The sequence below is a fragment of the Pyrus communis genome, chromosome 12 (genome assembly GCF_041283825.1).
Source record: "Pyrus communis isolate YQ-2024b chromosome 12, ASM4128382v1, whole genome shotgun sequence".
Classification (NCBI taxonomy): Eukaryota; Viridiplantae; Streptophyta; class Magnoliopsida; order Rosales; family Rosaceae; genus Pyrus; species Pyrus communis.
The window spans coordinates 6,855,446-6,878,665 of NC_142576.1; the positions used below are offsets into that span (position 1 = coordinate 6,855,446).

Below are 23,220 nucleotides of genomic sequence, written 5' to 3' on the forward strand. Positions count from 1 at the left end.
AGGGGGCGTGTGAGGATGTGATGGTGAAAGAGTCCCACATTGGTGAAAATAGAAACCTTGCAATTGCTTATAAGAGGTTGGGCTTGGAAGAATGATTTTATTGTGGAACTTCAACTTTCTTCACCTCTCACCTTGGAAGAATGTGTGATACAGCCAGTTGGGAACAGCTAACGCGTAGATGAACACTTCCAAAGTTGCGTGAACCTTCCAAACTAGAGGGTTGATGAGTTTGTTGGGTCATGAGTTGGGCTAATGATGTGCGGGTTCATCTCATGGTGTATATGATGGTGAAACTTTTCATCCCCAAACGGATAAATGCTTTGAAATTGTTTCGAATTGGTATAATGGTTAGAGGGAGCTTTTTCCCGAGGAGGTTCGCAGAGCTGAAATCATCTGCGAGAAGCTTAAATGTGGTCTTGAAATGATGAGTCTGGCGGCTTTTCACGGTATCGCCGGTGATCCTACCTGGTTTACAAGAGAATACTAAGCTACGTTGAGTAAAGGCAATTCGAGGCACACAGAAGAAAGCAGCAGCAGCCACCCAGAATAATTTGGACAGGGATTGACAGGGATCATGAGATCATGAGCTTGAAGATGTCACTGAAGCACATGCACAAAAGCATGGCTTGCCGTTCAATTTTCTCCACAGTTGAATGCACCAAGATTGTCACATGCTAGGAGAGTTGAGAATAAGGGGAAAGTCGGACTAATTTATATTGATGTACTTTTTAGTTTTATTTGATTTAAAATTGTGTCACTCAGTACTATGGTCTGGTGATATTTCTCTTCACTTGGAAGTGAGAGGTCTTAGGTTCGAATCTCATGAATCGCAAATTTGATACCAAATTAGGTTGCCTATTGTATGACATGGTTTAGGGTTTACCATAGGCTTTTATGTCCCAAATGTTTCCCTTTAATAAGGTCGCCTTGACCAGGCTCAAACTTTTTTTCCTCTGAAATGATACATTGTTACACATACCTACTCATAATTTTAGCCTAATAGCTACCTCTTAATGGGGAATTTGACCTAAAAGAAATGGGGAGGTGAAAAGGAGGAACTACAATTTATGTACCCTCAAACTTGGATAAAAGTTGTAATCACGATACCTTGCTTATTGGCTGTTTACAGAAAACATCACATAATTATGCAAACATGCAGGCCTTGGTTATGCAGTTCCAGGCTTCCAGCTAACCAATCGAATCAAGCTAGACCCGTAAAAACCAAAATATAATTAAAATAACAACAAATAAGTAAAACTAACGACGTACGATAACTAAAAGGGTTACTGAAAGAGTGGCTGCAAGATTAAGCACTCAGAATGTCTCCACACGCGAAATATAAAAGAGGAAAAAGGATGAGAGCTACATGCTTTAGAAAGCCCTTTGCCCTTGCAAGTCTTTTCCAAATTTCCTTGAGAGTTTACTGGCTTGTACTGAACTTCAATGTGGATAACGTTGAAAGTTTTCTCCATGTTGTTGCAAAAGAAGAAAGAAGGGGATTTAAAGAGTGAGAGAGATATTAAAAATAAAAAAATAAAAAAACCCCTTTTTCCTTCTCTTTACACGTGAGAACTCTATCTATCCTTTAACTTTTCCCTTTTCCCATGGATTTAGGGTTGGCCATGCAAATCAACTTCTTTCGCTTGGTTGAGGTTTTACACGTCACTTTTTATTTTATTTTATATTTTTGTAAGCAATGTTACGACTTTAAGCTTCATTAAAGAAGAATGACATACCCACAAAAGAAATACATCACTAGCCTTAATTACCCAATTTTATCTGTTGGTTAAGTTTAAATTAACGTTACATAATGTCATTTTACATGAAAAGAGTGTTTACTTATAGTGCCACTTATTCTTTAAACGCTTAAGTTTTTGAGGTACGAAGATCATATGTCACACAACTAGTATTGCAAGATACCTTTGAAATTGTCCTAACAAACCGAGGGTGGGGGCATAGAGGTTTGTGTTTCAGAGAAATGAATTCAAAATTAAACCGTTTCTTCCAACTAGTGTTCTAAAAAGCCCCGTTCAGGGCTGCCAAGGTGCGCTAGGTGGTTGGTTATTGTTATGATTAATTCCTAAGCGTTTTAAAAATAAGAAATAGCGTCTAGATCTGCCTAAGCGCCCGCCTAACCGCCTAGACTTGCCTAGACATCGCGACTCTCACTTAGATATAAAATAGACAACTTTTATTTTGCATTTTATTTTTTCACTATATTGTAAAAGACTTGTTGGATGTTTGAATGAACACTTATTATATGCTTGTTTCCATGTTTTCAATATGTTATAGTATTTTATAATTTACATATCATTCTATTTCACAATTTATGTATTCCAAAAATATTATGTACTTTTTAAGTATAAGTAAACATTTATTTATATATTATAATAAATTTAATTAGACTTCTATGCTCTAGACTCTTACCCACCAACCAACTAGGGCCTAACACCTTTTAAAACCTTACTTCCAACCCGGCCAATTGTTTTTAACTTTCTTCCCACTAGCATTTGCCTCTTAAATTTCTATTGCAACAACACATTGTGGCAGACACCATGACGACGCCAATATGGAGGTCACCTTGAAAATATGGGAACAAAAAAGAGATTCCTAGCATAGTCAATAGAACCGTGTAGTGGATTCTCCCCCAACATTCAGCATCTTTTACCTTACTGACTTATTCAGTCTTTGTATGTAGTGTATCCGAGTGTGTGTGTGTGTGTATATATATATATATATATATATAGTATGTTTGGAATTGTTTTTTGAAAGAGCTAAAAATGATTTCTAACAATCAGAACTACCTTATGATTACATTTGACAAAAACCTTATAGGTTATTATAGTTCATAAAGGAGTTTTCTAAAATGCTTAATTAAGAAGCACATCGAAAATGCACTTGAATATTTGTTCAATAACTTGACGTATTTCTAATAAAAAAGTAATATTTAATAAAAATACTTAATGCACAAAAATGTTTCTTATAAAAACAGCCTTTACTTTGCGTACCGCAGGACTGAGTAATGTTGTTGACCATTTTACAGTCCACTAAGTACCTGAAATGCATGACCATAAGACACGTCCATAACAATGCAACTATGCTGCTAGTGGGACGGCCGAGCTTAAGCTTACTCATGTTTTGGTCTACTTTCTATATGCCCATACTGAAGTTATAACTTATTTGTCACAAGAAAGTTTTGCAGATTATTTTATTTTATTTATCTTTTGGGCTCGAATCCAATTTCACATACAAAAGAAGTTCATCATATGGCCCATTAGTTTATTTATGGTCTTGAACTTTTTACCGACGTAAAATTTTGAGAGAGATTATAACGAATGAGTTAGCTAAATTGACTGGAGTAATATGCTTTATTTTCTGCATTCAGGTTTGAATTTTTTTCTTCGTAGATTAGATGAACCCAAAACTTATATATTTAATTCTGATTAATATTCACACATTAAAGTTGTAATTATTTCCTAAAATGACACCGAGGGTGTGTTTGCTTGCCTTCACAAGGCTTCACTGAACAGGACTAAATTAAGAATTATTTTGTCCCGTGATTGCTATCCGCAAAGACTAACTTTAATGAAATTACGAGGGACTCGCCTCGACTACTTCCCTCGCTAGACAGTCTTAATGAGATCCCCAAAAAACCAGAGTAACGCTAACACCATCGGTTCGCCAAGCAACTTCTCGATCTGACTACAAAATTCAAAATTGCGTTTCACGATCTCGGCATCTTCCAAAGGCTCTGTCTTGGGCTTATCAACCACGATTTTTTACGACACGGGCTTCGGGTGTGGCTTCAGCTCCTGCTTCACGGAGGAACACTTGATATGAGGAATGGGTTCCTCCATTTTCGTTGATTGAACTGAAAATAGTACCCAATAAAGGAGAACGATTCCGCATGAAAAACTTAGGATCCGAGAACGAAAAATGGAATCTGGTCCGCTCTGGATCTGCTTTGGAATTATGGGCCTTGACATTGAAAGTCTGGTGGGACTCTTGGTGGGTTTCTATCTTTTCATCTATTAAGAGCATGAGGAAGTAAAGGTAAAATCTTTTATTATTTGAAGCTTTTGATTTTTGAGTTTTTGTGATGGTGCAAGTCTTATAGTGGAAAAAAATCCTTGCGATTATGCGATTGGACTGAGAAAAAGTGAGAGAGGGGAGGGAGAGCGTGGGACGGAAAAAAAGGGACAAAAATCCGAGAAAATAGAAGAAAAAGAGGGAAAAGGGTGGGAGATAGCTCGACGTAACAAACATATCCTAAATATTCACCCACATTTTCTCACGATGAAAACACATTTGTGAGTGAGAGAATCACAATCGGCTTGTCAATGCTCAAAGTTGAAGTGTTAGAACTTGGAATTAGATCATTGAATCTTGGTGATGCCTACATAACCACTAGCGCGTGTGCATTGCAGATTTTGTGAGGACATTGCAATCTTGTCTCAATCTTCGTACAAGTCAATTTTTTTATTTACTTTATTCAATTTTCGTTTGTATTGATTTGTTGCAATCTGCTCAATTTAATTTAATACAACAGAGTTTTATTTAATTGTATATTCTTCAATTTTTTCATATATAAGTGATATTTTACATTAAATTAATCTAAACTCAGAAAGGAGAATTCGAACTTGAATGCAATTTAATACAACAGAGTTTTATTTAATTGTATATTCTTCAATTTTTTCATATATAAGTGATATTTTACATTAAATTAATCTAAACTCAGAAAGGAGAATTCGAACTTGAATGCAAAAGGATGAAGCATATTGCTCTAATCAACTTGACTAAACAATTTATTTTGTTATATACAATCTGTACGTTTTAGTTTATTTATTATTATTTGATTTTTCTTTACTTTAATACTACATTAAATACATGTACAAGACATGAATCTCAATATAACTGTAAATAAAGAAACTCCAAAAGACTACACTAAAGCAGACAAGATCTGCACAAACAACTAAAAAACTCATAGCACCAAAATCTAGCACAAGCTACATCCAAGCCCACGTAGTCCAAAACAATCAAAACCCTAAACAAATCTGTAACCCTAATCATAACTATCACCACGTATATATCGAAGTTGTGCCATCATTGAACCTACTACATCTGCCATGAAGAATTTGTTGAACAAATAGAATATTTGGGAAAAAGTCAATCTCTAATGATCCAACTGCACAGAAGAAAAAATTACATAATAGTGATTAGGTATCGTCGTTAGACAAAATAGGTCCAAAATACATAGACATGTTGTAACGAAGTCATTCAAATTGGGGATAGAATTAAAGTTAAAAAAGAAAAAGAAAGAAATTTTAAGACAAAGTGTCCTTTAGGAGTTTAGGGGACCATATCTCATTTATGTGGTCATATTTCTAATCGTTCTCCTATATATATCTCCTTACTTTACAACATTTGTTGCATTCATGGCGTGTTAAAAGGAGAAAAGGGATGGAGAAAAATGAAATTGCACACCGTTTAATAAATTCGAGTGCTTACTAATTGGGTAGAACAGTAGAAATCAATACAAGGGTGGAACCCATCTCAATTCAAGAATCCGACTTTTGAAAGTGAGATTCTCTATATCATGTTGTATTTGAATTCTTGGTATTGGCGGTCATCCGAAATCCAATTTTTGTTCCAAGATTTCCGCCTATGGTTTTTTTGCTTATTACAAAATGACCTTACAACTTTACCACCAAGTTGACAAACTCAACCACATTCGTCTTGTCCAAATCCACCAATTTCCGTTGAAAGACATTGACTCCAGACATCTGACCCCGTTCCTGTTGCATGTAGAACCTATTAACGAGAGCGACAAATTATGATTCGTATGGATATGTAGATAAGAGGGTGGAAGGTTGTGCGAGCTGGGAAATAAAAAAGCTTAGGGATGAAAGGGGGAGGCGTGGGAGGTTGTGGAGGTAGGGGAAAGAAAAGATTGAGTATAGGGATGGGACCGAGATCGTGAAGAGGTTTTTTTTTTTTTTTTTTTTTTTTGAACAAACGATATTATCTACACTATAGGAGAGGGAGTGAGCTTAGTCTCATAATAGGCTAGTAATAATGTGGTTCAAACTCGCCTTTGGCGAGAATCGAACCTAAGACCTTTCAAAAGAGAAATACCATTAGACCGTAATACTAAGTGCCGATCAAGGAGGTTGAAGATGTCAGATTTTTATTTTATTTTATTTTATAATTAACCATCCTTTTTATTAAAAGAAAACCTTCTCTAATTATTTTTATATGAATAAATTAGGTTCTCATCCCTTATTTCTCATTCTCATTAATTGAAACCTTGTTTCTTTTTCATTTTTTTATCAAGGTCCCTTAACTTTTCTTCATGTCATTATTTGAATATTAAATTATTTACAAGTCATTATATGTCAATTTAAAAATGAAAAATTATTAAACAATTTCAAATATAATCTTTTTAGTATTTTTTTTCCGTATATTTCTATTTGTAATTTGCATCCTTTTTTTTTAATTCATACCAATATTCTTTTTAATTTTAATTTGTACCCATAATTTTGAACTTTAATATGCATCAATATTTTCAATTTAATTTGTACCCATAGTTAACACACCCTGACCCAAAATATCCACCTGGACTCCGAATGGAGCTGTGCTGGGCGACACCCGGAGGGTGACAAAGCATAAAGTGTAGTGATGTGGAAAATGTGAATAAATTTAAACCTAAAAGTGCCTAAATATAAGAGTGCGCTAGTGAGCGGGAATAAACTCATTTCACACGTGATGTCAGAGCATAAGTAAAGTACAGTAGAGTGGATTGAGAATTATAAAATCGAGGGTAATCACCAATACCAAGATTTGCCAATAATCCTTGTCGGTACGAAAGCTCTACTACTAGAACCTGGAGGGGCGAAAAACAAGGGTGAGTGGGCCTAAAAACAAAGCTTTATAAAAACCTTTTCGAAAACGTAATAACCCATCGCTGTAAAACAAGTATAGTTTCCAAAATATAAGTACTACGTATAGTAAGAAAATATCTACCATAGCCTGCAAAATCTCAATAATTCAATTGCAAAATCTCAATAATTCAATACGGCACAATAATTCGTAAATAAGTGCATGACGGCAGTAATCGTATAATCTCACATAAGAAAACCTACCATAACGAGTGCTTATCGACACATGTTGACACATGAGTTCATGCAGAGCTATTCTGACATGAACAAGATTGGGTGTAACAATGATATGTGCTCTAGTACTACAATCACGTGAAGACTGTCGCTATGTGCAGTACATGCGAGTCCTAATTGCCTATAGCAATCTAGGACAAGACTGGCACCTACCATGGATCTAAAGTGAGCGTACAGTGCAATGTGCACATACACGTGAAAGACTGGACTAGCCTGGACGAGTACTAACACCGGTGCAGCAAACGATGAGCATATAACATAAATATGATTATGCCACAGCCATTCAACAATTCTAGTCAATATCATATTATTCGTGGCCATAAATATAATTAAGGCATCCCCTTATAGTAAGCTTACATGTGCATCCCGTAGGATTATTTGATCTTTTCCCAACAATAAGGCATTTTTTTACGAACGTTAATTTAATTATGGTAATCACGTAGGAAATTCATTAAGGAATGTATATATGGAAACTAACCAATACATATCAAACAAAAGACTCACTCACAGATCACATCGTCGAGTCGAACCCATTCGAACTAGAATAACTGAAGTCACTGATAATAATCGCACCTAAACATAATGTTAGGACCCATTAGTAAAACTCCACTAAAATAATTAAATTTGGAAAAATGGAGTGCGAATTTGGAATCAGAGCATCGAAATTAGCTTAGAAGGGTTTCCGAGGAATTTCCGAAAAAGTCAATACAAGGAATATTTAATATTCTGAGCCCAATTTCGGAAATGGCCTGATTGGAGCATTGGCCCAAAGGTTTGGACCAAAAGAATATGGGTCGGGTTTTGGGCTTAAAGCCCTTTTTTTTTCCCCTTCTTCTTCTCTAGCAGGTTGCCTCTGCAACCGTCGGAACCTGGAAAAAGACGGCCGAGACTCCGACCAACCCAAATACTTAACTAAACCTAGTTTTCTCACATATCAAATTGAAGCTCGGAGAACAAGGAATCGAAATATACCATTGGACTCCTCGACCGTGGCCAGAGCTGGCTAAAAAAACAACTCGAAGTCGTCGGATCTCTCGTTGGAAACTGGGGAAAAATCCCTCGTGCCAATTCCGCATCAAAATGTCGCTAAAACACCTTAAATTTCCCTAATCGTAAACCAAAACGAGATTTAAAAAGTTTTGGGGATTTTTGAGGCTCACCTTCGCTGGGAATTGCGAGAACTCGCCGGAGTTCGAGTGGTTAGGTGGTTAGGCGTTACTGTGCACGGGGGAGTGCAGAGAGAGTTTGAGATTAGAGACAAGTTGTGGCCGTCGGCAGTGGTAGCTCCGTGACAAAGGTTCTCGCCGGAATGACGACCGAGGTGGTGGCGGCATGTGATTTCCCGGAGAAGGAAAGGGAGTAACAAATAGGGAAACGTGCGACAAAGAGAAATAGAGGGAAGAGGGACACGGGGCATGAAAGAAGCGGAGGGTTTGAGATGTGTGGGTCCCATGATCAAAATAAAATAATAAAATATCCTTTATAAAATATTAAAATAAGAACATATTAATATAAATTTTTGAATAAATAAATAAAATACCAGATAGTAATTTTGATAAAAGTATTTGGATTTGTAGTTCTATAAAATCTTCATTGTAACTCTGAATTTTATTCCGTATTCGTCTATGCGTTCGTATTGTCGAATCATTCGAGAATACGATAAAATAAAAGAAAAATTAATGAAAATGACTTGAAAACTTCGAGTTTTAATGATAAGGACAAAAAAAAAAGTAAAGTGAATAGTACCAGGATTGACTTTTTAGTGTAAAAATGTAGTTTTTCGTTAAAGTGAACAGTATCGTGGGCTTTTGCTTTTCGTTAAAACTCCCTAAAATAAAAGTTCGAATATGTCACGAAAAAACGGTCAACAAAAGTCAACAATCTCACCTCTATGGCATTTTCGTCAAATCATTCTTTTAAAATTAATAAAATCGTAAAATTAGAGACGGGTTGTCACAATAGTTTTGAATTTTAATATGTACCCATATTTTTAATTTAATTTGTACCAATATTTTTTTATGAACGTACCCATGCTCATTATATGTGTTTATTTTATGTTTTAAAATATATTAATAGTTATTTCTTGCACTATATTAATAATAATGTGGGTACATTTCTTTGCTAGAACTATGTGAAAAACAAATTACTTTATTATTGATTTTTAAGTAACTGTTATATTTGTTACAATAATATTTGGATTTTTTTAAATTTTATAATTTGTGGGATATTGAATGCATAAATGTATGAGTTAAATCTCTTAAATGATGCTAGGGACCTTGATCAAACTATTTAAACAAATAAGATTTCATTCTAACAACTAGATTGATTAGGACCAGAACCAAAATGACCATTTTTATATAGATATAATTTATTATGTTAAATTAAATTTCATTAATTAGGACGAAAAATATTTGATTTTAAACAAGGACAGTTTAGTAATCAAGTTAGTTTTAATTCTGATTCAAGTGAACTAGTAAACAACTAATATGGAACCAAAATCATTTCTACTCCGATTCTAGAGTTCCAATGTAAGCTGGTGAAATGCTATCTTCAATACAACTGACCAGGGCAATCCCGCCTCATCGGATGCTTATTGGGTTGCCACTATCAAAGATTCTTCACCAATGACAAATCGGATTCAAAGAGAATCCTTCAGCGACAACAGCTACCACTCACTAAACACTATCTATATCAGGATTTCTTTTTCCATCCATGGCAAAGGATCGAACTTGAAATTTTTCCGGCTTAGCGAGTGTGGGAAGGAAAAGCCCTTTAAAAAAAAAATCATTTTGGCAGGTGAGCCAAATGGCGAGTCTACCTCTGCCAAGTTTAATAAACAATTTTAACTATAATATAATTTTGTTTCCTCTTCAATTAAATTTTTCTCAATCTGATTACAAATTAGTAAACGAGCCGTTAGTATATATACATAGAAATAAAAATAGGAATATTTCTTGCTTTCTTGAAGTTAACCACACATGCAAATTTATACTTGATTAATGTACGACACCCTTAGGAGTCAAGATTACTAATCACATTGAAGCTCCCGTTGTTATCAAATTGAGGCACAAGTCGGTTGATTTTTGACATCCAATCGTCCATTAATTTGGTAGATGCAGATATAAAAAAAAATGAAAATTAATTAAAGACTGCAATTTCTTGATTTTTATTCTTACTTTATCTATTCAACTAAAAGAAATTGCTAAATGAGATGAATTGAAATCTGTTCACGTCGAAACGTCTAATTCAAAAGTGACCGGCCATTAACGGATCGACTAATTAGGTGAGGGAAGCGGCAGGGACATGTGCCCTTTGAAGTCTCAATAATAAAATCTTTTGAAGCAACATATTAGAGATGTGACCTGCAGAGAAAAGGGAAACTGTTGATTGCATTCTGCAAGATTACGTGCCTTATATCTCTTTGCTTACTAACAAACTTAACAAACTAAGCTCTCTCTCACTTTAACAAATTACTGATCCCTAACTGATTTACAACAACTTTAAGCTTCGGAGCTCTATACTCTACGTCCCCCCTCAATCATGCTTGTGTGAACCAAGCATGAGATTATTGCAATGTTGCACCAATAATTATGGGTAGTGTTATTCACACACTCATTTTTACTTCTCATACATTTTTCTCAATTTTCAGCCGTCGAATCGAATGAGTTGAAGAAGATCAATGGCCAAAGATTAAGAAAGGTGTGTGAGATAAAAATGAGTTTCTGAATAGCACTTTCGCAAATCATTTTTTAAGACCTTATCCTTCACAACAAGTTTATCTCAATGTGTTTTGGTCTGTAATGGCTATGGCAGACATGTTGCCTTGGTAAATCATGGGAGGAGCATCCAATGGAACATGAACATTAGCTGCCTTATCCATGCCATTCATGCGGTTGTTATGTCCAAGGCCTTATACTCTGCCATTGTTGACGACCTTGACATATAATTGTTTGGACCATAAATAAAAATTAGGCTTGTTACAGGGTATCTAATTTTTATTTCACCAAAAGCTTGCGACACCGGCCCACCAACAAGGAAGCCTAGCTCAGGCGAGCTCACTTCGGCTTGGATTGCTCCCTCCCAACATAAGATAAAACTAAACTCATGAATGAATAAAACTTGTCTTTTTATTAATTAACTAAAATAGAGTTGTTGCATGATATCTAATATTACCTAATTGGCTTTTTATTATCTCTATAATATAAAGCCAAACTCATGAATGAATAAAACTTGTCCTTCTATTAATTAATTAAAATGAAGTTGTTACATAATATCCAATATTACATAATTAGCTTTTAGGACATAACTCTAACTTCCTGATCATGCATCCTAACCCACTCCTTCTCTTCACTTCTATTCTACTTACGTTCTTATGCAAAACACATATAACACACTGGTTTTCAACTTTTCAAGTCCTTGGTCTCATATGCATTCAAAAGAACCTAACCGAATCAATGTCCCATTCGGTGCACAATCATTTTGGTTTAGAAGTCAGAGCTAAGCAAAAACCTACAAATCACTATGCAATCACTATCTATTATCAAACGACAATTGTGGCACGCCTATTCTCAATACTTTCTCTCGAGGCATTCCATGATCTGAGAATGAAAGTAACGCTTGTGTTGACCTAAGTTGGGCTTTATCTTATATTTGACACCAACAAATACTTTGCATTTTAGATGCCCGTGGAATAGAATTGGTGCCTGAAATATAAACATGCCACATGTTAAGCTTCTACAAGCAAGGGGTTGCACTAGATTTACTAGCTGAGAGATCATCCTTTTAGTTACAACAATGACCACTCAAATGAGATATCATCCTTAACAAACTAGCTCTCTCTCAAACAAATCATCTAACAACTCAGCCGCTCACTAACTAATTTAATTACTATCAAACTAAACATGATAAATACCAAAAATATATACGACAATATTTGGGAATTTCTTATATATATATATATGTACACACATATAGGAGTTACAATTGGTATTACATATGCAGTTCATCAATGTGGGACAACAGACTACTATTTACACTTTAACAAGTATATAACTCACAACACTCCCCCTTAAGTTGGAGCAAAGATGTCACGCATGCTCAACTTGTCAAGCAAGTTGGAAAACACATTATTACACACAGCCTTAGTAAGTGCATCAGCGAGTTGATCTTTAGATCCCACAAACAGAAACATAATAATTCCAGCATCCAATTTTTTCTTGATGAAATGTCAATCAATCTCCACATGTTTTGTTCGATCATGTTGCACTGGATTATGAGCAATCTCAATAGCAACCTTGTTATCACAAGGTAGTTTATAGCACCCTTGGGTTTAAATCCAAGATCTCACAACAATTTTTTCAACCACAACAACTCACATACACCATGAGACATACCACGAAACTTAGCTTCAACACTTGACCTAGCCACCACTTTTTGTTTCTTGCTTCTCCAAGTAACTAGAACACCAACCACAAACGTAAAGTATCCAGATGTAGATCGCCGATCGGTGATAGAACCTGCCCAATCTGCATCTGTATACCCTTTGACATTCAAATGACCATTCTTGGAGAAAACCAAGCCTCTTCCAGAAGCCATCTTCAAGTACCTCAAAATATGGATTACTGCATCCATATGAGCTTCACTAGATGAGTGCATAAACTGACTTACCACACTAACTGCATAAGCAATGTTAAGGCGAGTGTGAGACAAATAAATTAATCTCACCATAAGCCTCTGATACCATTCCTTATGGGTAGGAACTTGATCTAAAAATAAGCCCAGACGATGATTCTGCTCAATCGGAGTATCAACAGGTTTGCAATCTAACAACATATTTCAACTAACAAATCAAGAACATACTTTCGTTGAGATAGAAAAGTATCATGCTTAGATCGTGCAACCTCGATTCCAAGAAAAATACTTCAATTCACCCAATTCTTTCATCTCAAATTCAGTAGCTAGGTACTTTTGAAGGCGTTGTATCTCTTTTTGATCATCACTAGTCATTATCATGTCATCAACATAAATAATCAATGCAGTTAGCTTACCATTTTGTCGTTTTAGAAACAAAGTATGATCTTAATGACTCTAGACATACCCAAACTTCTTCATTGAACTTGTAAACCTCCCAAACCACGCTCTAGGAGATTGTTTCAAACTATACAAAGCCTTTTGCAACCTGCATACAACACCTTTTCCAGCATATGTTTTGATACCAGGTGGGAGATCTATATAAACTTCCTCCTTGAGATCACCATGAAGGAAAGCATTCTTAACATCAAACTGCAACAGATGCCAATCTTGGTTTGCTGCTAATGACAGAAAAACACGCACAGTACTAAGTTTGGCAACAGGAGCAAAAGTCTCCTGATAGTCCACCCTATAGGTTTGAGTATAACCCTTAGCAACTAATCTGACTTTATACCAATCAATAGAGCCATCTGTTTTGTGTTTAATAGTGAACACCCATCTACACCTAACATCTTTCTTCCCGTTTGGTAAGGAACTAAATCCTAAGTAGAATTCTTTTCCAAGACTTCCATCTCAACTCTCATGGCATTAACCCACTTAAGGTTAGACAAAGTATCGTGCAATTTTGTTGGAATTGATACACTAGATAACTGACATATGTAAGATGCATATGGTTTGGACAAACAATGAGTTGATAGGATATTTGGCTTTGGCATGCATATCAGGCTCATAGTACTTTAGGTTTTCCACGATTTGCCCGTGGAGGCAACTGATAAGTAGAAGAATCGTCAGATTTTACCTCATGTATGTCACCATCTTGTACCAAACTGTTAGAAGAATCATCACTGGACGAACCATCATCAGTCAATTCGTTAGACATACCAGAAACAGGCAACTGGTCATCAGAAGGTAATTTGTCAGACATACTAACATGCAACTCATTAGGCACATCTGATCTGCCATCAATAGAAATAGTTTCGGGAATGACAGATGCCCGATCACTATCTATAGCCGACTAATCAATATCACGCAACATAATATGTTCTGTCCCCAACTCTGCATGTAACACATCATCCATACCATATCTTCAAATCTACACTTCACTCCACTTCTCATTCTGAAGTGGAGAGTCAGAATAGTGCTTCACAAAATACAAAACTTCCTCATGGAAGGTAATATCCATGGTAATATAAGTTTTTTGAGTCAGAGGATGATAACACTTATAGCCTTTCTGATTGTTAGCATACCCGATAAAAACACATCGGAGAGTACGTGCATCAAGTTTACTCCGTTGATGAGAGTAGACATGCACATACGCAATACACTCAAACACCGTCGGAGGAAGTTTTGATATAGAAACAAGAGAAACATGTTTTTGTAGCACATCAAGCGGTGTCTGAAAATCAAGAACCCTACTTGGAACACGATTTATCAAATACACAAAAGCCAAAACAGTATGACCCCACAAATGATTAGGAACACATTTATCCAACATCAAGGAGCGAGCAACCTCCATTATTTGATGATTATTCCGTTCGGACACACCATTTTCTTGGGGTGTAAACGGAGTAGTCGTCTGATGAATAATACCATACTCATGAAAAAAGCATGCCAAAGTGTGATTCACATATTCTCCTCCGTTATCGGACCAACCTTAACTTTGGTTTGTAACTGGGTAGACACCATTGCACAAAATTCGTGAAGAAGCAAAGGAACATCACTCTTATTCTTTATCAAGAACACCCAAGTTAATCGAGTACAATCATCAATAAAAGTAACAAACTAATGGAATCCATTAGAAGTAACCTTCGCTGGACCCACACATCAGAATGTATTAAATCAAATGGTAAAGTAGCTTTAGAATCATTTATGGGAAAAGAAGCACTATGACTCTTAACCATGACACATGTTTCACACTTGAACTCTAAATCACTACAAGTGTGAAACAAAGAAGGAAATAAATGCTTCATATAACTAAATGATGGATGTCCCAATCGTCAATGCCACAACCAAATTTGATATCTGTCGTCCACTTTAGCACTTAAAACTTGATGATTATTTGAACTGGAAACAACAATATCCTTCATAGTCAAGATGTACAAACCCCCTATTCTTTTACCACAACCAATTATTTTTTGAGTTTGAATGTCTTGAAAATAACAATATGTAGGGTAGAAGTGAGCAGAACAATATAAGGTATCAAGTAGTTTTCTTACCGATTAAAGATTGCACTTAACATCAGGAACAAGTAAAGCATGGACCAGTGATAAGGTTAGAGTAAGAGAGATAGTGCCTTCACCTTTCACATGGGAAGGTGCTCCATTTGCACTAGTAATATACGGATCACGAACATAATCACATAACTCATCAAACACTCTAGGGTCACTAGTCACATGATCAGTGGCCCCAGTATCAATTATCCATTTATTTGTTCCACCAAGATGCATAACAACACTATGATTATATTGAGCCATTGAACTAAATCACGAACAATAAAGGCATAAAAGATACGCAGCGGAATGAAAACAATTTACCATAACATTGTAGCAATACTGTTCATGATACTGTAACAGATCAATGTTTTACGACACTGTAGCAAATTACTGTTCATAAACAATGTAGTAGATCACTGTTCACGGCACTGTATGGTATCGCAGCACTATTCACTTTCTTCTTTTCAACGAAGGAAATCACGACAAAGGTGGGCACAAAATTAAAGCACACAGGTTACCAAGAGCGAACTGCTTTGATGCCATATTAAACTAAACATGGTAAATACCAAAAATATATATGACAATATTTGGGAATTTCTTATATATACATTAATCTCCAAAGTGGAGTATATATAGGAGTTACAATTGGTATTACATATGTACTTCATCAATGTGGGACAACATACTACTATTTACACTTTAACTAATATATAACTCGGAACAATTACAACTTTAAGTTGGCATTGTGACACTTTAATTACACTCCCTTCTTTTGTTGGAAATGGAGTTTATTCTGATTCTCAAAAGTGGGTAAGTCGTGTTCGTCTAATTTATATAGAACTTCAAAGGAAAAACACCATGTACAAGAGTCTGTGAAAAGTTCCTAAAAATAGGAGGATATATACGAGAAGGAATCACATGTGTAATTATAATTTTATTTAGAATTAATTTGTTATAATATAAGTGAATTAAATTACAGGGTATTGCTAGGTAGACTAAATTTTCAAACAAAATGATGTGTCACCAATAAAAAATAAGCAGGTTAATCAATACTTAAGTAATATTCTAATCATCAACTTCCATGTAATTATCCTAAATTACAATACATTACAATATAGGATAATATTTCGAAGATTTAAGTCCCTTAATTTTAGGAAGAAGATAGTCTGCTTAACCCTAATTAAATGTGGCAGTGGATTGTCCACAATCATGAAAGAATAATGTTAGGTAGACTAAATTTGGAAACTAAATAATGTGTTACTAAAAAAAAGTAAGCACGATAATTAACACTTAAGTAATAATTCAATCATCGACTTCCATTTCATTTGGTTTAAAACATTTAATTTACAAATTTAGTCTCTCCAATATTACCTATCTTAAAATTAACTATACTTATGCGTGATCTTTTTTCTTTGGTTTTTAGTTGTCTCGCTTGTAGTTGCAAGTGTTACATATAGCATTTCTTCTTTCAAACTACAACATTTCGAGTTCAAACTCCATTTTCTTGGTTTAACTTAGGATACTACTAGTTAGCGTTAATTATTCTCTTCCTGTCTAAGCAAGTTTAGATTCTTATACTTTTATGTAGTCAGGGATATTGGTGACCTAAGGTAACCAAAAGCACGACCCATACTCTCTGAAAACTTTTACTTGATTTGAAAGGATTTGACTTAGATGCTTTGCGTATCCTGTATAAACTATAAAGGATATTATTATTTAGTTATAGGCTTATAGCTTAATATGTATAAAAAAAGATACACACACATTAAATATACGATTAATTAAAATTTCAAAGATTTGTTTCAATCAAGATTCGTATTAGCTGTAGAAATTTTCACATAATCTTCGTCTACAAACTTTAAAAAAAAATGAATGCATGCATGCAACTATTTTCCTTTTAAAAAAAAATAAAAGTGGTTACGCGTTTTCATGTATCTAAACAATTTAGTTTGGCAGCAGCCGGCAGCCAGCAGCCGTTTAATATTAAATGTTGAAGTGTTTTATTTTTTTTATTTTTGTGGCCAAAGGCTTCCCAGCTAATCTCAACAACAAAATCCCCAACCGTTTATGGAATCAATTATATGGGTACGATTGCTTTCAAGTTATCTGTTTCTTGAGAGAGAGAAATGACAGATTTTTATTTTTTATTTTTTATTTTTGGCAATTTAATGAGTTATTGACAGACTGAGTGAAAGAGATGATAGTTTGGTTAATGTTGATATCTACCACATGGAAACTTACGCAATAAGAGAATTCCATCAGTCCCGCTTCATGTATCTCTATTGTTGCTATTTGCTGCAAAGTAGTTGCTGTTAACCTGTTGCAAATGTCTTGTAAATTTAAGCCAATTAACTCTCTTTTTTTCACTCACTGACAAGGGTTTAGATTGTATTTAGTTCTTAATTAATTAGTGTCTTACTTGTTGGTGATCGAATTGAGATAAGAAATTCACTAATTAAAATTGTACTTAAAAATTCATATAGAAATTAGTTCTAATAGTTGTCTACTTATCACAAATTACAGTCAACCTAAATAAAGAGGCAAGCTTAATTACCACATAAGTGAGTCATAAGCCGAGCTTTAATGAGCAAGGAGGCCGCCGCCTAAAAACGAAAAATGTTGGCTAATTCAATGTAAAATGTTGGTGTTGGTATCGACCACCAACTACTCACACCAACTGCCGTAATTTGGACGTCAAAGAGGCCTCTTTCTCTCTATCTCCATCTATAAGACAATCTCTAATGGTTGGGCTAAAAACCAAATTTTTTAGCCTGAAAAATTTAGCTTTTAGGCCAAAAACAGCTTTTTTGTTCCAACCATTCTAGCCTAAAATTTTAGCCCGGGATTATTAAAGAATGAATTTAGGCTTTTTTTTGTTAAATTAATTTTTTTTAAATAAATATGTAGACTATCGTAAATTAATTTTATGAACATTTTAATCTAAAAAAATTTAAATTCTGATAAATATTGGGTGGAGTCCACTCCAATTTCTGGGCTAAATTTTAGGGGGAATTTGGCATTGGTTTAGCATTTAGCATTTAGCCCAAAATTTCCCCTTGGGTTGGAGTGGGTTTGGAGGGAAATTTTGGGGGGTAATTTGGCTTTTAACCCACCATTGGAGTTGGTCTAAGCATAAAATATTCTTTTAATTACCTCTTTCACTTGTTATTAGTATAAAGTTGTAGTCATATTTCTCTTTATTTATAAGTAAAGAAATTTGAATTTAACTTTTGTGAATAATAAATTCGATATCACATTATTATAAGTTTATGTCAGGTCTATTATGTAGCTTAACTTAAATAAAAATCTTTGATCCAAAGAAAAAAAAAAAAAAAAAAAAAAAAAACCCTTCCATTTGAAATTCATCAAATTCGGAGAGAGAAAAAAAGAGTCAATCGACTCAATCGCATAACATTTTCTTGTAGTCACATAATATTTTCATGGCAATATAGAAAGTTACAACATGGCAATCTTTTTCTCCCTCCTTTTAAAACCCCCATCTCCTACCATCCTCTCCATAACATAAATCTCAACCCCCCCAATCCATAACATAAATCCCAAACCCCCCCCAACCCCCAATTACTCACAAACCCACCTAAGCCCCCTCTCTCCCTCTCTGCGCCATGGGAGCATGGAGTCATTTCGAGCCTATTTCGAGATGTAGCACCGAGGGAAGATCAAACCAAACCGTGGCAGCAGACCTTGATGGCACACTCCTTTTGTCACGCAGTGCCTTCCCATATTTCATGCTTGTTGCAATTGAAGCTGGTAGTTTCCTAAGAGGCCTTGTGCTATTACTATCAGTCCCATTTGTGTATTTCACCTACTTGTTTTTATCAGAGTCCATAGCAATCAAAACCTTCATCTTCATTTCCTTTGCTGGCCTCAAAATTAAGGACATTGAGATGGTGTCCCGCTCAGTGCTTCCGAAATTTTACGCTGAAGATGTTCACCCGCAAACCTGGAAGGTGTTCAACTCGTTCGGCAAGCGTTATATAATCACAGCAAACCCTAGAATATTGGTTGAACCGTTTGTGAAGTTTTTTTTAGGAGCTGATAAAGTTCTTGGCACTGAGTTGGAAGCAACAAAATCTGGGAGGGCAACTGGGTTTGTGAGTAAACCAGGTGTTCTAGTTGGAGAGCACAAAAGAGAGGCAGTTCTCAAGGAGTTTGGTACAAACTTGCCTGATTTAGGCCTGGGTGATAGAGAGACTGACCATGATTTCATGTCCATTTGCAAGGTATGTTATAACATGCAATTTTCACTACTTATTTTTTTCTTCAGAAAGAGCTCTTACTGGCATTATAAAAGAAATTTTGTTAAGCACTCAACTCAACGTTGTTTAAACACAACAGAAAATTTGTTTGAAAATAAATGAAAAGGGCACTGCCTTTATCTAGATTTATTACAAGTTTGGTGAGAAACTTAATAGCAACCTCTTGTAGTTTCTCATTGTCTTTTTGTGATCTTTTTGGGTACCATTTATCCCCATGTTTTTTAACTTTTACTTTGATTCTTTTAACCTTGATTTGTAATTTGTGACTTGTGAACTACAAAATCACATTTATTTCACATTGTGTTACAACTGACACCCCCATACGCTCTTCATTCCCCAATCCACTCTCTTTGTTCAATCCAACTAAGTTCCACATGAAACAGTTATTTAGTTTGCGCAATTCTTGTGACTTGTACTCCCATCATCTTTTCAACACAAGTTGTATATACATATTTAAGTAAAATGAATTGTTATTGACTCTCTAAATTACATGTTGTTCTGCATTTTACGACAGTAAATGGAGTTGTTATCGATACTCTAAACATGTTGTTCTGCATTTTACGACGTTTAATTTTTTATGAAGTCAATGCAAGATGACATTTTATTTTTTTAATATTGATAACAATTCCAAGTATTATTTTATTGCAAGTATACAATATTATTGGACCATGTTTGGTCACAACAATCAGATGACCCTTTTTCTTATTTATCCCAACCAAATTCTGTTTAATGACAATTTGACTTAAAATTCTTCTCATGTTAACCACATGAGTAAAAAACTAATTAGAATAAACTCCCATTTTTTACTGTGTTGACGTGTAAATTGCAGGAAGGGTACATGGTTCCAAGGACTAGATGTGAGCCACTACCAAGAAACAAGCTTCTAAGTCCAGTCATATTTCATGAGGGCAGATTAGTCCAAAGACCTACCCCAATAGTTGCCCTTCTGACTTTCCTATGGATGCCCATTGGCATTCTCCTGGCCATCCTCAGAGTCTACACCAACATCCCTTTACCTGAGAGAATTGCAAGATACAACTACAAACTCCTAGGGATTAACCTTGTAGTTAAGGGCACCCCTCCTCCTCCCCCAAAGAAAGGTCAAAGCGGAGTTCTATTCATTTGCAACCACCGTACAGTCCTAGACCCAGTTGTCACAGCAGTTGCCCTAGGAAGAAAAATCAGTTGTGTCACATATAGTATTAGCAAATTTACAGAACTAATTTCTCCGATTAAGGCCGTGGCTTTATCGAGGGAGAGAGAGAAGGACGCGGAGAACATCAAGCGTTTGCTCGAGGAAGGCGACTTGGTGATATGCCCGGAAGGAACTACGTGCAGGGAGCCGTTCCTGTTGAGGTTCAGTGCCCTATTTGCTGAGCTCACTGATAGGATTGTGCCTGTTGCGATCAACACAAAACAAAGTGTGTTTCATGGGACAACGGTTAGGGGGCACAAATTGTTGGACCCGTATTTCGTATTCATGAATCCGATGCCAACGTACGAAATTACGTTCTTGAACCAGCTACCGTCGGAGCTCACTTGCAAAGGTGGGAAATCTGCCTATGAAGTTGCAAATTATATTCAGAGGGTGTTGGCTGGGACTTTGGGATTTGAGTGCACAAATTTAACTAGGAAGGACAAATATAGCATACTTGCAGGGACAGATGGCAGAGTGTCATCATCCAACAAGGAAAAGGAAAAGGAAAAGCAAAAGGCTTATTAATTAAGCATGGGATCAAGTTAATTTTTATTTTAATCACCTCCATCACGAGAATGATCATTTCTCTATTGTTTTCCAATATGTTAAAACTTTTTTTTTCTTCTAATAATAATGAACTGGTTGTGTCAATTCTCATAAGAAGTGTATTACTATATTAATGTAGATTATTATTTTCAAGGGAAGTGTTATTGGCATTTTAAAAATCTCATTCTACATTTCTCACAAGTGTATTTTTCTTTCCTAATATTGAAATGCTAATAATAATTCCCATTTTCAATACACTAGTAAACATAAATTTACAAATTAATATTGTGTTTTTTCATGTCAATGATATAACGTCATGTGAACATAAATTTACAAATTATTTTGTACATTAACACGAAACGTAATTGTGATGATATATATATATATATAGACACACACACATGTGAAGTCATTCTCTCAACACGTACCCGCTTAGACAGCACGCGGTTTGACAGGGTGTATGCAGTGGTACTGCTAGCGAGGGCCTCCAATGATCTGGCCTGCATGCCATGGCTGCTGGGGCCTTGCCCACATTTCATCACTAATGCAAGTCTTAAATTTCACATGCATTTCCATATCCATATCTGCAAGTGAAGCTTCTGATGAGTTCTTGCTGTTGATATTTTTTGTAAAATTAATTAACTACAGGTCTTTCACGTAATTAGAAAATAGTAGTGGGGAGCCCTTTGGCTAGCTGCATTATATATGCATAATTCTATCGAAGTGATAAAGCCATTCAAATTCATGGGGACCTCATCATAATTCATATACTTCAATTATTTGACCTAGATAATAATAAAGGAGTAGTAACTCATCGTATTTAGGGAGTGATGAGTCCATATTATACCATATATTTTACCCTATTCTTAGTTATAGTTTATTGGTTATTTTGATACTTTGTTATATATTTTTAATGTAGGACATGTGACTTCCTCTGTAGCTAAAAATGATCAAACGGATGAATTTTGCAGTGATTCCAATTGGAAGATGTTCGTCATTCTTTCAAGATGATTGTATCAAAGTTTCAGATTTTTCTACCAAGCCGTTTAACCGTGGCGATGAAATAAAGGCCCAGCGCGCAGCCTTCTCAGATTGACGTTTTTAGACATTTTGGGTATTTTGGAGGTCAATATGGCATATTTTGAGGAATATTCATTCTGAGGATTTGTAGGGGACGACAGAAGCTTTCAAAAGAGACCTTTTAGGACCAAATTGGAGTTGATTTGGTCTTTCAAAAGTCTGAATTTCTCAGAAGTCCAAATTTTAGTTTAAATAGGAAACCTTTTATTTTCTGTTTTATTATTTTATTATGTTTCCTAGTTTTATTCTAAAGACTTTTTAGGTGTTTATTTTGTAGTAGTATAAATAAGACTTTTTAGCAGTTAGGGTTAGGAGGGAATGAGGGGGGAAGAACGCAAGCATTATTTTGGAGAACTTACAAGGTGTTTTCATTCTTTTTTCTAGTTAATGTATTTTCTTTAGTTTTTATTATGATTGTTCGTAAATAGTTCTTTTGTTAGGGTGAAGCCACAAGCCTTAGCATGAATATGTGATTTTATTAATTTGTTTATGAATGGATGCATGCTTGCTTTGAATTATTAATCACCGAGATTAAACTATCTAATTGTCTTAGTGATTCGCGACCATTAGGTTTTTAGACAAGTAATTTGATGCAATTTATGTTGGAACATCACCCTGAAATTGAGGATGGCTTCTTGTGATTAGTAATTGTAAGTTCACTTAAGGCAAACATCACGTTCTTAAGGGTTGCATGGTTTTTCAAAGGGTTTTCACAAAGCTTAATGAGTCTTGCATGTTTATATTTGATCTAAATATCACAGACG

The 23,220-nt window shown here is 35.2% G+C and overlaps 1 protein-coding gene and 1 long non-coding RNA gene across 2 annotated transcripts; one reads left to right on the top strand and one right to left on the bottom strand.

Moving 5' to 3' along the window:
• Positions 1–5,486: 5,486 nt before the first annotated feature.
• On the bottom strand, positions 5,487–8,535 carry LOC148692256 (uncharacterized). The gene is made up of 2 exons (XR_015954064.1): positions 8,145–8,535; positions 5,487–7,745 (listed from the first exon to the last, which is right to left on the bottom strand). It is a non-coding gene; the product is annotated as an uncharacterized LOC148692256 (long non-coding RNA).
• A 10,214-nt stretch (positions 8,536–18,749) lies between these two features.
• Positions 18,750–21,481, top strand: LOC137745296 (glycerol-3-phosphate 2-O-acyltransferase 6-like). Its single transcript, XM_068485229.2, has 2 exons — positions 18,750–19,596; positions 20,462–21,481. The coding sequence occupies exons 1-2, from the start codon at positions 18,979–18,981 to the stop codon at positions 21,353–21,355; spliced, it is 1,512 nt and encodes a 503-aa protein (XP_068341330.2). The 5' UTR covers positions 18,750–18,978; the 3' UTR covers positions 21,356–21,481.
• The last annotated feature ends 1,739 nt before the right edge of the window (positions 21,482–23,220 follow it).

Excerpts from the sequence above, each read along its gene's own strand:
- LOC137745296 (XM_068485229.2), top strand. The coding sequence starts at position 18,979 with ATGGGAGCATGGAGTCATTTCGAGCCTATTTCGAGATGTAGCACCGAG. Across the intron at positions 19,597-20,461 it reads ATTTCATGTCCATTTGCAAG|GAAGGGTACATGGTTCCAAG; the intron begins GTATGTTATAAC and ends TGTAAATTGCAG.